At 37.5% G+C, this 13,550-nt stretch overlaps 1 protein-coding gene across 3 annotated transcripts in view; it reads left to right on the top strand.

Annotated features, from left to right (window-relative positions):
- The first annotated feature begins 7,617 nt into the window (after positions 1-7,617).
- Positions 7,618-13,550, top strand: part of ALDH8A1 (aldehyde dehydrogenase 8 family member A1) — a 30,196-nt gene continuing 24,263 nt past the window's right edge. For all 3 annotated transcript variants that reach the window (XM_044677033.1, XM_044677034.1, XM_044677032.1), the window contains exons 1-2: positions 7,618-7,778; positions 11,767-11,914. In XM_044677033.1, the coding sequence (XP_044532968.1) occupies positions 7,641-7,778; positions 11,767-11,914 (286 nt within the window). In that variant the 5' untranslated portion in view covers positions 7,618-7,640. The remainder of the gene's footprint in view (positions 7,779-11,766; positions 11,915-13,550) is intronic.

Genomic DNA, 13,550 nt, shown 5'->3' with positions numbered 1-13,550 from the left:
ATTAGTGAAGATTATTAAGTATGTATAATGTGTATGTGTTTTGGACTATTTGTTATATAATAATTAACTTTTGAAAAAAAACAGATTTAGATTCTTTCATAAAAGTACTGTAAAAATTATCTTGTTTGAAAACATTCAAAATGCAAGATCTATGCAGTATTTCAGGGTAGATCAATCTTTTTTATTCCAAGGCAAATTAGTATTTTTCTTCTATGACAGCAACTGCTACAGGTGGATCTATTAACTTTTTATATGAAAAAAAGATTTGGTGGATTTAGTAGACTAGAAATTTAGTTACTGGTGTTAGGTGGCAAAAATAACTAATGCTTAGGCTTTAGGAAGGAAGTATACTGACCCAAACAGGGGAAGGGAAGGTGCTCCTGTACTCCTACCTAAGGACACCACATGTAGAATACTGTGCTCAGTTCAGAACCCAACAGAAATCCAGATTGTATCCAGAGGAGGGTGGCCTGAATGAAGTAGAAACTGGAGGTTGTATGTTGTTGAGGATCATTTGAAGAAACTGAAGATTTTCAGCCTGGAGAAGAGATTATTCAGGGGATTATAGCACCTGTCTTCAAGTAATTGAAAGATGGTCATCTAGAAAAGGTGTCATATCGTGATAGTATTGGTCATAGAGAAATGGGATTCTGCCAAGGCCCCCTGGACAAAACAAAAAGCAGCAAGTGGAAGTTGCAGGTTAGATTTAGATTAGCTAGAAAAGAATTTAACTGGCCTGCTCCAGTTCCCAAGCAGAGTCCAAATGACCTCCCTTTTTGACAAATAATGCCTACCTTGGACTTAGAAACACCTCATAAGTGCCAAATCCAGACGTGGAACCCAGTCCGGTGTGTTTTCCATGACATCAGTTTTACTTAGGTAACCTTTCCCTTACTGAGAATCACAGAATCTCAGTCCAAAAAATGTCCTTTAGGAGCCACCATCATGGCCCAACATGAACTCTCACTACAAAACACCTAGCCTTGATCATCTCACCTTTGCATGAAGATATTTTCTTAAGAAGCCATTTTTATTAGGAATTTTTTTCCTTTACATCTTTCTTTTCAATTTGTAACCAGTTCTCATTAATATTAAAAAAAAACTATTCAGCAAGCAAACATTTCCATAAAAAATACAAATATATGCTTAATTTCACATGAAACTACTTAGATCTTCACCTTGCACAATTTGGCTACTTTTTAAAAAACTGCCTTGCCTTTGCAGTTCAATTATGTCATACTAGGTTTTAATTCAAACCCAGCCACTAACTATCCTTTTTACTGTGGACAAGTTATTGAACTTCTCTAGATCTCGGTTTCTTTCATTGTAAAATAAAGGCAAGAGACTAGATGATTTCTGAGGTCCGTCCTTACTCTTCACGGTCCTGGGGACTGAATCTCTCACATCCCAATTTTCTCTCCACTCGTACATCTACCTCCTCAGTTCAGATCCTGATCCCCTTTCAAATAGACAGTTACAGCAGCCGGCTGATGAGCCTTCCTGTCTCCTGTCACCACCACTCCATCCTACACGCCACTGCCGCAGTCATTTTCCTCAAGTCATTCAAACTCCAATGGCTTCCTGGTGCCTCCAAGGATAAAACATAAATTCTTCTTTGTAGCTTTTTAAAGCTCTTCTCAACCTAGTCCCAGCCCATCTTTCCAGCCTCAGTGGATATTGCCTTCCCATGTTCTTCAGTCTTGCCAAACTGACCTTTTCCCTCTTCTTTGCACTGGCTGTGCCACATGCTTGGAATGCAGTCCCTCCACACTAGCTTATGGAACCTCTCAAAGACAAAGCAGAAGGACTCTTCTTCAAGCCTTTCCTGATCCCCCTACACACTTGTGGCCTCCCTCCAACATTACTTTATATTTCAGTACCTTGCATATATTTGTATTTGGAGAAGGGATTGATTTATTTTTAGTAACTCAATAGAGCATATTTTAAACACCTATTATGTGCCAAGCACTGTGCTAAGTGCTAGAAATGCAAATACAAGAAAAAATAGTCCCTACCTACATTTAAAGATTTTTTAATTACACACAAAAATAATTTTTAGTATTCCTTTAAAAAGATTTTATCCCAAATTGTCTTCATCCCCTCCCCCTCAATAAAATAAGCAATTTGATAGATCATACATGTACAGTCATGCAAAATATTTGTTATTTAATCTTTAAAGTATTGTCAACAAAGCTCTCGTTAGACAGCAGTTCTTTTGACTTTCATCACACTCCATTTCTGCTGGTCTAATTCCTCAGATGCTCTTTACCATCTCCTTGACAGAACTTCCCACCACAAATCTCTATATTTACTTTAATGAGAAAAAAAAAAAAAGCCAACCACCGAAATTCCTCTTTTATCCCACCCCATAAGTCAGAACCCTCTTCATCACTCCCTGCTCCCTCTCCCTGTTCTTCCCACATTTGTTCAAGTCTGTTGAACAGGCAAGTTCCCTTGTTGAGGCCACCCTTGTGGTCTTGCTCCATTACCATCATGTCTTTTCCCAGGAGCTTATAACTGCAATCTTTTGGTTCCTTTTTTTTTTTCTTCAGTGTCTTATACATTGGCTCCTTCTCCACCACCTGCAAATATACATGTGCTGTCCATTTTTAACCTCATTACCTTGCTATTCCCTCAAAGTTATCACGTCTGTATCCTCCCTTTTACTGCCAGGCTTCTGGAAAGACTAGACCACACTGGTTGCCTCCAAACCTCCCTGCCATTCTTTTCTTAATCCTTTGCATGCTGGTTTCTGACATCCCCGTTTGACTGAAACTGCTCTCTTCTGAGTCACCAACGCTCTTAACTGCTCTTAACAACTGACTTTTTCTCATTTCTTGTTCTACTTCACCTCTGCAGCTTATGATATTACCCTTTCCTTGACAAACCCTGATTTTGGGAAAGATTGAAAGCAAAGGAAAAGGATATGGCAGGAAATGAGATGGATAAATAGTGTCGTGGAAGCAATGGAATATGGGTTTGGACCTGATAGAGATTGGGGATAGAAGGCTTTGTGTGCTATCAAGTCACAAAGAATCAAACACAATTGAACAATTCACCACCAACAAGAACCTTCTGAATGATGCCTCTTTCCTTAACTACCAGGATACTAACAATGTGCTCACCCTTTCCTTCCCTCTCTCATCCTCTTTCCCTTCTTACCTTCTCTTCTTCCTCTTCCTTTTTTCTCTCTTTTCTTTCTGTTAGCCCTCCTCCCCCTTCTTAAAAAAAATTATCAACTTGACAAATATCTGCACACATTTCCACAAAGAACAGAAAATGTTACATGTGAAATGAATCTCTTATGTATGGCTTATTTTTAGTCTATTAAAATGAACACATTAATATCAATGCTTCCTTGTTTGTTACTTGCATTCTCATTTGTCTGCTATGTATTTTAAAGATGTTTCATTGACACTATTTTCTCTTTTTTAGTATCTTATCACTTCCCTCCATTCTTCCTATCCAATAAAATGGGGCACGATACAATACAATTACAATGCAACACAGCACAGTAGGGCACAATACAATACAACACAATAAACATTAATAAAGCACCTAATGTATGCCAGGCACCATGCTAATCAACAGACATACAAACAGGAAAAATAGGGACAATATCTTCCTGGAGTGTATGATCTAACTGGGATAATACAACTCAAATAAAAAGCCATCTACCACAAATGTAGTTAAAACAAAACATTCACATTTTGTCTTTGCACCTGTTGTCTTTCACCTCATTAAGAAATGGGAGGCATGTTGTATCATCAGTCTTCTGGAGTCTTTCAAAGTGGTATTCCTTTACAATATTGTAGTCATTTAATAAATTATTCTGGTGCTGATCAGCATAAGTTCATCACAAATCTTCCCAGAATTCTTTGGATCTATTATTTTTATTATTGTTATTATTTTATGTCACAATAGCTTAGATTGTCAGGTGGCACAATGGATAGAGTGCCATCCTAGAGTTAGGGTTCACAAGATGAATCAAGACTCATTTTCCCGAGTTCAATTCTGGCCTCTAGTAGTGTGACCCTGAGCAAGTCACTTAACTTTATTGGCCTCAGTTTCCTCATCAGCAAAATGAGTCAGAAAAGGAAATGTCAAAACCACTCCAGTATCTTCCAAGAAAAACCCTAATGGGATCATGAAGAGTCAATCTTCACTGAAAAATAACTGAATGACAACAAATAACATTTCATTACATTGCATATAACTTTTCTAATCATTCTTCCATTGCTAGGCACCCATTTTGTTTCCAGTATTTTTGGTGCTATAAATATTTTTGTGCACATGTCACTTTCTTCTATATTTGGTTTCTTTAAGGATTAGGATGTTAGAAATAAATTCTGGGCCATCATTCTGAGCTGAAGGTCCATCTTTAATTGTAAGAAATGAGATCTGGAGATCTCACCATGCCCAGGCTGTGGCAACAACAGTGTGTTTTATAGGCTTTTGACAGTTAATTAACTAATTTATAAGACTAAATATTCAGAGTATGTTAAAAACTTGTTATAACATTTTGGTAATAATTTGGTAACATTTGATAAAAAGTAATACATTCTAGTACAAAGGTAAGATAAGATACATTATAGAACTTTTTAAAATTAATCTTATACTAATTCAATGACCACATACCAACTCTGGGGGAAGTCAAGTCAGAGGATCCTGTCTTTGATCATAAGACTCTGAAGAGCCTGTAGTGGTTATAAACCACCACAGGATTTAATAATACCTGGACATGCCAAGGTTGTTTTCCTACTATCTCATTAGGCTAGCTGTGCATTCACCATTCCAAATGAGCAAAGTTTATTTCCTGTTGCATGAGTTTCAGCTTCCCTGGGTAAGGACACAGACCCAAAGTTTTTATTCCTCCAGCAGAACTTCTTAATCTAGTTAGTTAGTTGCTATAATATTCTTTAACACCAAACTATAACCTTTCTACTACTGTGGTTAATATTCTATTATTATAATTGCTATCTTATACATACTTGGTTAGTTGAATAACTGGGTCTAACTTTTTCTATAAATCATAGTTGCAGTTCCCTACCTAAAGGATTGCATCTGATCACTTAGTTTGTGACCAATAATTGTAGAAACAAGAAAGCCAATTTCCTTTTCAGGTGATGATATCATTACGTTATAGGATACCATAGTTAGTAACTTATGGTAAACAGTATCAAATTACAGAATAGTTAGACTAATTCAGTTCCTCTAGCAGTACATTAGTGTGCTTGTGGCACACGGCCTCTAACAATAGTCATTTTCCTTTATTGTCATTTTACCCAATTTGATAAAAGGAGGAAACCTAGTTTCGTTCATTTGCATTTTTATCAGAAATTTGTTACAAAGATTTTCTCAGTTTGCTGTACCTCTTCTAACATCATTGATTTCACTTGTGAAAATGCTCTTTTCATGTAATCACAATTCTCCATTTTATCTTTTACAGTCATCTCTGTCCCTTATTTGGTCAAGAACTTTCCTCTACACATACTTGTGAAAAGTATTTCCTTCCCTTCTCCCAAACTATTTATGATAGAACCTTTTATATATGGACTCTGTATCCTTCTGGAACATATTATAGTGTATAGTGTGAGATGGAAATCAAATTCCAGTTTCTATCAGAACGTTTTCCAGTTTACCCCAGAGGGTTTTATTAAATAATGATTCCTATTCCTTAGTTTGTTGCCCTGAGTTTGTTCAACATTTCAGTAATATGATTATCCCCAAAGCTCTATTCTTTGTGGACTTCTTGCTGCACTTTCTCCTTTGGTGATTTCTTCAGATCCTTTAGATCGGTGATTCCCAAAGTGGGCGCTACCACCCCCTGGTGGGTGCTGCAGTGAGAGGAGCAGCGATGGCCACGGGTGCATTTATCTTTCCTATTAATTGCTATTAAAATTTTAAGAAATTAATTTCCAGGGGGCTAAGTAATATTTTTTTCTGGAAAGGGAGCAATAGGCCAAAAAAGTTTGGGAACCACTGCTTTAGGTTAACTTATCTCTGCCAACTTCAGATTCTATATATCCAATTTTGATCTCTCACATAAATTGTAATTTTCTATCACAAAATGCCTGCTGGGAAGCTCCACCTGCCTGCCTATTGGCATCTCAAACTCAATTTGTCCAAAACAGAATACATTTTCCTTCATTTATCTATTTCTGTCTAAAATCACCATCTATCCAGCCACTTAGTGGCTAGCCCGATTAACACATAGAAAAGCCCTTTGAAAAGGAGCTTGAAGTTATTCTTGACTTTTTCTTTTCCTTCAAGCCTCATATTCCATTATTTGTCAGATCTTACTAATCTTACCTCCATGGTGGCTCTGGCATGTATACCCTTCTCACCAATCCTTTAGCCTTTATCTAAAAAATCATCAATAATTTTTCATTGCCTCTAGAACAACAATCAAATTCTGGCTTTTAATATAAAGACCTTCACTATATGACTCGCCTACTTTTCCAGTTTTATTTCATATCACTCCTCTTTGTGTCCTCTCCATAACATTGACCTGTTTGTTTTACAATTTCTACCTTTGCATCTCTGCACAAGAAGCACAAGAAATGTGCTTCCTTCTCACCTGTGCCTCATAAAATAGCTAGCTTCCTTCAAAGCACAGCTCAGGTGCCAGCACTCAATTGTAAAATTATTTCACTTTTTTTTGTGCACCTTGCATTTTTTTATGTACATATTGTATCTCTCCGTGGAACACAAACCCATCAGAAGCAAGAGTTTGCAGAGTGGGACTTTGCATTCCCAGGCCCCAAGAGTGCTTCCCATATTGCTAGGTCTTATATTTTTAAATGACAACTCAACTTGAATATGCCTCATCTTGTTCTGTGTAGTTCTTAAAGGGCAGAATAAGGAGCAAAGGGTGAAGCTTCAAAGGTAGATTTTCTCTTGACATTGGGAAAATTTAAAGATTAAAACTGTCCCAAAATAGAATGGATTATTTCAGGAGTTATTTTTGCATGATGGGAATGTACTGGCATTGGTCCTAAAGTCCTTGGTTCTAGCCCTGGCTATCCCATACTTCTTAGCGATACTGTAAGCATTGCAAGCATAAGTTGGTAGAAAGTAATGACTTCTGAGTTCCCTTTCAGCTCTGAAATTCTGTCCTTCTAATCTGATAAATTAATCTGTGTTGATAGGAGACACTGTAAGAATAAAACCAGATCAGTGAGAACCCCTACACCCTTACCTCTGTAAATTAGATATCTTCATAAGAATCTGTCTCCCTTATTAGTCAGTCATTTTTTCAGTCGTGTCCCAACTCTTCATGACCTCATTTGGAGTTTTCTTGGCAAAGATACTAGAGTGGTTTGCCATTTCCTTCTCCAGCTCATTTTATAGATGAAGAAACTGAGACCAATAGGGCTAAGTGACTTGCCCAGGGTCACACAGCTAATAAGTATCTGAGGCTAGCTTTGAATTCAGGAAGTCTTTCCTAACTCTAGGCCTGCCACTCTTTTACCTCTTTTAAGGACTACTGATTTCCTCCCACATGTCTCTGACAGACAAACTAGGGTGTTGAGTAATGGGTAAAAAAAAGGGGGAGGAGATTTAAGCTGATGAATAGGTAAAGCAATCTGAACATTGCCAACAGAGCTGAAATGAGTGAAAGCAGAAAGTTGATTAAAATGGCAGGACAGAAGCCCCTTTTGGAGTTGGAAAACTTTATTGCTGGTAAATTCATTCCCTGTAATTCACATATAGATTCCTATGACCCATCTACAGGGGAGGTATATTGCAAAGTTCCAGACAGTGGCAAAGAAGAGGTGAGTTGATTTTTTAAAAAAAATATTGATAAATTGAGAGCATTTTTTTAAACAAAAGGGAAGAAAGGATGGTGAATCGGAAGGGGAAGGTCTTAAAACATTAGATGGATCTTAGGAAGAGGAGTCAAATTAAGTTACTGAATTTGTCTTGTGATAAACAATATCAGTGGCAGATTCTACCCCATTTAGTCTCAAAAAATCTCAGAAACCTGGCTAATCTTAAGCTTCTGCCAATCTGTTTTTTTTTTTTTTTTAACATTGTCTAAGGAGCAGCTGTCCTAATGTTATTTTTTAGTTTTGTAGTTCTATTTAGTTATATTGTACTTGTTTTCTATTTCTTTTCTTTCTTTTTAAACTATTTTTATTTTTTCTTTGCAGAATTAGGTCTGACTAGATTTACTGTAGTTATGAAAATTTTATATTAGACTGATTCATATGTTTTATATTTTCCTGTTTTCACCCCCTTTCCTCACAGGATATTTCCTAAATTCATGACTCCTCTGGATTTGGCTTCTGAGAAAATATTACTGGACTCAAAGAATGAAGTTTTTTAACATTAGTTCTCTGAGGGATTCCAGTCCTTTATATTTGACTTCCCATTGCTTAGAAGTGGAACTATTCTGTATTGCTTCCCGGCATCCTTTCCTTTTCTTCACAAAGTAAAGATATGATTATGGGATCATAATTTTGGAGCTGAAAGGGACCTGTGTTTCCAATAACTACTGTGTAGTATTAAGGCTGTACCTTTTTTTCACTACTGTAAAGCAATTAAATGGAAACCTTATTTTACCTTTGAATGAAAATTAGTCTGGTAAGATGTAAGCTGTTAAACCCCTAAAAACCAAATGTATCATTCTACAAAGTTACTAAGATTTCCAGATACCTAGCATTCTTACGAATTATTGTGCGAAAAAGAATAATAATTTTCTTTATCCTGTGGGCTATGTGTTTAGCATTTCGTTTGTGATCAGGAAATGGAATGTCAGCTAATTAGTAACTAAAGCTTTGCACATCAGTTTTTGTTTTCAGAAAAGTAGCTTTTTTTATGGTTAAGTGTAGAAAGTACTTTATAGTTCTTTGGGCTAAAAAGGGTAATAGAGATGATCTAATCATTTTAAATTTTTTTCTTTAATATTCATATAACTTTTAATGGCAATTTAGCTGATTAATATCCTTCCATGCTGCAAGGCAGCAGGAGACACTATGTTTTAATGATAGCCAACAGCAACATGAGAAGAACAAGATTCAAGGAATAATTGCTCAAGATTATATGGCTAGTAAATAGCAACTAGGTCTTGCACCCCATCTCTTTTAGTCCTAGTAGTCATTGATCATGACTGTTTTTACTCAGAAGAAGAGCAGTTCTGGAGAACTAGCCTATTAGCTCTATTTTGTCCAGTAGAGCTTTTTTTTTTTTTTTTTTTTTTTTTGCTTCTTTATTTTAAACCTTTAGACTTTTGCATTCCTTTACGTAAACACCAGCAAGAAGATAATGGGTAGTTAAACTGTAACTAAAACTTTGATTCTGACTCAAGCTAGAGAGATGTCATCTGAGCATTAGAACATCCAGTTCTCCTTTCATCAAGTATTTTTAATGGTAAAGAATTGGGCATCTGTTATGTGTCCATAGGAATCTTTTCTGCCTCTAGAGCAGAATTAAATTCTAGGGGTTAAGAGGTTAATAGGATTATAGGATTCAGAGCTAGAAGAGATTTTAAAGATTATTCACTTCAATATTCTCATTTTACAGAAAAGATTAAGGGAAAGGTTAGTCTATCCATGGTCACATAGCTAGTACCAGCACCAAGGTTTCAAACTCTGCCCTGACTTAAAATCCAGTCTGCTTTCATCTGTGCCAGAGAGGCTTATGCTATATGCATGCATTTCATCAGTGATTTCACAAGAAATATTTCTGTTATGATTAGATGAACCAGAGAACACAATCTTGTGTTTGCCTTCTCTTATGTAGTTTTAAGTCAATGATGACCTGCTTCTTTGAAGTAACAGAGATTAAATAACTTGCCTAGGGTCTCCCAGTTAGTAAGTGTCTGAAGATGGATTTGAATTCAGGTCTTCCTGACTCAGCCTGACCATCTATTATACCAGTATTACCTATCTGTCTGGGTTGTTTACAGAATTTCCTTTGAAGACTATAAATATGAATTATTCTCTTCTATCTTAGCCCTTACAGATCATATGATTCAGTCCAATTTGAATTCAATTTCTTAACCCTGGGTTTTAAGATCCAAGCCAATTGGTTTTCATTTAATTTTTTTCCCTTTTCCTCAAAGCCCACTGAATCACAGAATCACAGATTTGGGGGGTTGGAAGTATCTTCAGTAACCTTCTGGTCCAACTTATAAAACAAACCAAAAAATCCCATTTAAGATGTCAGATAAGGTTATCTAGCCTCTGCTTGAAAATCTTAGTTGGGGAGGGAGTGACAGGTGGGGATAGGAAAGAGACAAATAGAGAGAAAGAGATGGCTAGGGGGGTAGAGAAAAGGGGAGGAAGAGAGAGACAGAGATAAAGAGAGAGAGAGAGACAGACAGACAAAGAGAGACAGAGATAAAGAGAGAGAGAGAGAGACAGACAGACAGACAGAGAGACAGACAGACAGACAGACAGACAGAGAGGAGAGAGAGAGAGAGAGAGAGAGAGAGAGAGAGAGAGAGAGAGAGAGAGAGAGAGAGAACAATATGTTAGTCTCAAGGAAGGGCCTCCAGATCCATTCTCCAGACCTTAGGATTCTACTCTCCACTGCCTTCCCTTTTCCTACTATGTTTTCCCATCCAGAGCAGAGGGAAAAGTATGTTTTTGTTTGTTTGTTTTTTTAACTCCAAGTGACCTCCTAACAACCAAATGTGAAAAGGGCAATCAGCAAATAGCAGCTGAGAATGAGGTGTGGAGGCTGTGGAAGTCTTAAGTCAGTGATAGGAACCTTTTAGAGACTGTGTAAGCACTCAGACTGACCACACAGTGGAGAAAGTGCTCCCATTGGGCTGCTGGGCAGAGGGGCAGGTGATGTGAAACACATCATCAGACACTGTGGAAAGGGGGAGGGAGCAGCTCCGCCCATGTTCCTCTGTCTTTCTAGTAAGCAACTCTGGTGGGAGATGATGGCATGTGTGCCCCAAGAGAGTGTTCTGTGTGCCCTCTTTGGCACCCATGCCATAGGTTTGCCAACACTGTCTTAGGGCATATTCAGAAGGAATGGGAGAGATGATACTTCCAGGGCATATCTAATTAAACTCAAGATATACTTTTGGAAAATCTTTGGTCCAAGTGAGGGAAGTGGTGTAAAAGAAGGAAATGTGACACTGAGCTCCATTGCTTTTCAGAAGTCTCAAACCCTAAAGTCCTGCTTTCTGCAAGTCCTTTCTGGTGTCTTGTCATCATAAAATGATGTATGATCTACCTAGTAGGCACAATCTGAATGCCTCTCAACAATATTTTGCCACTAACCAGTACAGGTAGTGTAGACACCTCCCTGCCTAGGCAGCAAGGTCTCCTCTTCTTCCAGATATCTTCCCTACCTGACTGAGTCAGACCTACCCCAAAACACCCTTTGCCCTAAGAAAACTAAATGATATAGGAACTGAGATTCAAAGAATTGAGAATTGGAAGAGATCATATCCAACTTCCTCATTTTACAAATGAAGAAACTGTAATCCAAGGATATCTGCTGACCTGTCAACACAGCAGGCTAATTGTCAAATCAAAACCCAAATTCTCCATCCAGTGTACTTTCCACTCTACCATCCCTGAATATAGAAATTTAATTCCTCATATTTCCTTCTAGATCCCAAAGCTCTCTCTCTCTATCCATCCTCTAATATCCCCCAATCTCTTTACACAACAGTGTTTTCTAGGTAATGTTACCTACTAGGGAGAACTTCCAGGAAAATTACTTGTGGACGCTCTCACAACATATCAGTTCCCAGTAGGTCAAGAGCAACTTGCTGATGCTTCCATTTGCTTTTCAAAGATAGAAGCGGCAGTCATGGCTGCTAGAGAAGCCTTTCCCCATTGGTCATCCATGAGTCCCCAGGATCGCTCTCATATCATGAATAAGTTAGCAGATCTTCTGGAACAATCCCTGGAGGATTTTGCCCAAGCTGAATCAAAAGACCAAGGTAAACCAAACTCTTCTTCAAATATTTCACTATTGGGGAAATCTGCTTTTTATTCATAGGTTGAAAAAACAAGTTTGGAAGAGACTATAGCTATCTAGGGCAGTGAGGTGGCACAGTGGATAGAGTGCCAGATTGATCTTCCTGAATTCAAATTTGACCTTCCTAGCTTTGTGACCATGGGCAGATCACTTAATCCTGTTTGCCTCAGTTTCCTCATCTATAAAATGAACCAGAGAAGGAAATAGAAAACCACTCCAGTATTTCTGCCAAGAAAACCCCTATTAGGGTCACTAAGAGTTGAATACAACTGAACAATGACTGAATGACAAGACAATTTTAGCTATCTAGTTCAAGTCTTTAGTTTTATATTTGGCACTTCTCTCTGGGGCTACTCCACATCTCCTATGAAAGGATCCCCTAAAGGATGACTATTCTATGTTTAAGATATTCTGGGACATCCTCTATGGACAGATAACTCATATTGGCAGCTTGTAAATGGCTTGAAATCCTCAGGTGGCTTCTCTGCTATCTGACCTTTCCATCCTGAACTTGCAATAAAAAATCTGCATCCCATATCTTTCCTTCCATCCCCCGGGTTATTAATACTACAATTTGTTTAGGGAAGGCTTGGAACAAACTTCTAATGGAAGTAGCACAATATAAAATGGAACCTATTGTATTGACAGCCTCAGTGCAACAACGTCCAGATTTGTTCTTCAGTATTTAGAAGTACAGTCTTGAGCACTGAGCAGGAGAACATAGATCAGCTCAGGACATAGTTATCGAAAGGGTACAAACTTATTCTTTTTAAAAAATTACATACATCTTTCATTTTGATGTTTCACTAATTTCCTATCCCTGGTCCCTATCTACGTGAACATTTTTTTTTTTTGCAATACAGATTTCCTTAAAAAGAAAAACTATATCGTTCAGTAAAACTAACCACCTATCCAGACTTTTTCTGTAGCAGATGCAATATTCCACTTCCACAGTCCTCCACCTCTACAATGAGTGGACGGGAATACGTTTTATTAACTTTTCTCTTGTGCCACAATGGTTCCTTATTTTTACAATGTATTCAATTTAGGGTTTCTTTTCTATTTATTTTGTAACAGTAACAGGAGCAGTGGAGTGGTATATCTCAATGTCTACACTGAAACACTTGATAACATGATACAGGAAATACACTATCCAATTGGGTTTTAATGGATGTACCAGCAGTAACTCAGTCTCCCTTTTTTCTCTGGTTCTAACTTGCTTCCCCATCCTGCTCTCAAAGTAGCATGTCTAAGTTCTCTGAGACCAATACCACTCAGTTACTTCTTAACCCTCTCAGGAGCCTCAGCATCACTCTGTTAATGGGAAATATGCTTCCCCAACTCACCAATCCTGGAGAAGGAAATGGCAAACCGCTCCAGTATCTTTGCCAAAAAAAAACCCCAAAGAGGTCACAAAGAGTCAGACACAGCTGAAATGACTGAACAATATCAACTGACCACTCTAGCTCTTCAGACCCAATCCATTGTTTTCTAGCTGAGTTTTTTAGATCTTAAGGATAAATGTTTACTTAATAAGGCAAGAGAAATATCATAGATACAAATATATATATTTAATATATATTTACTTATATATATTA

This window comes from Gracilinanus agilis, chromosome 4 (assembly GCF_016433145.1).
Source record: "Gracilinanus agilis isolate LMUSP501 chromosome 4, AgileGrace, whole genome shotgun sequence".
Taxonomy (NCBI): Eukaryota; Metazoa; Chordata; class Mammalia; order Didelphimorphia; family Didelphidae; genus Gracilinanus; species Gracilinanus agilis.
Note: the sequence above shows the minus strand (reverse complement) of the source record. Positions and strands in the feature narration are given on the sequence as shown.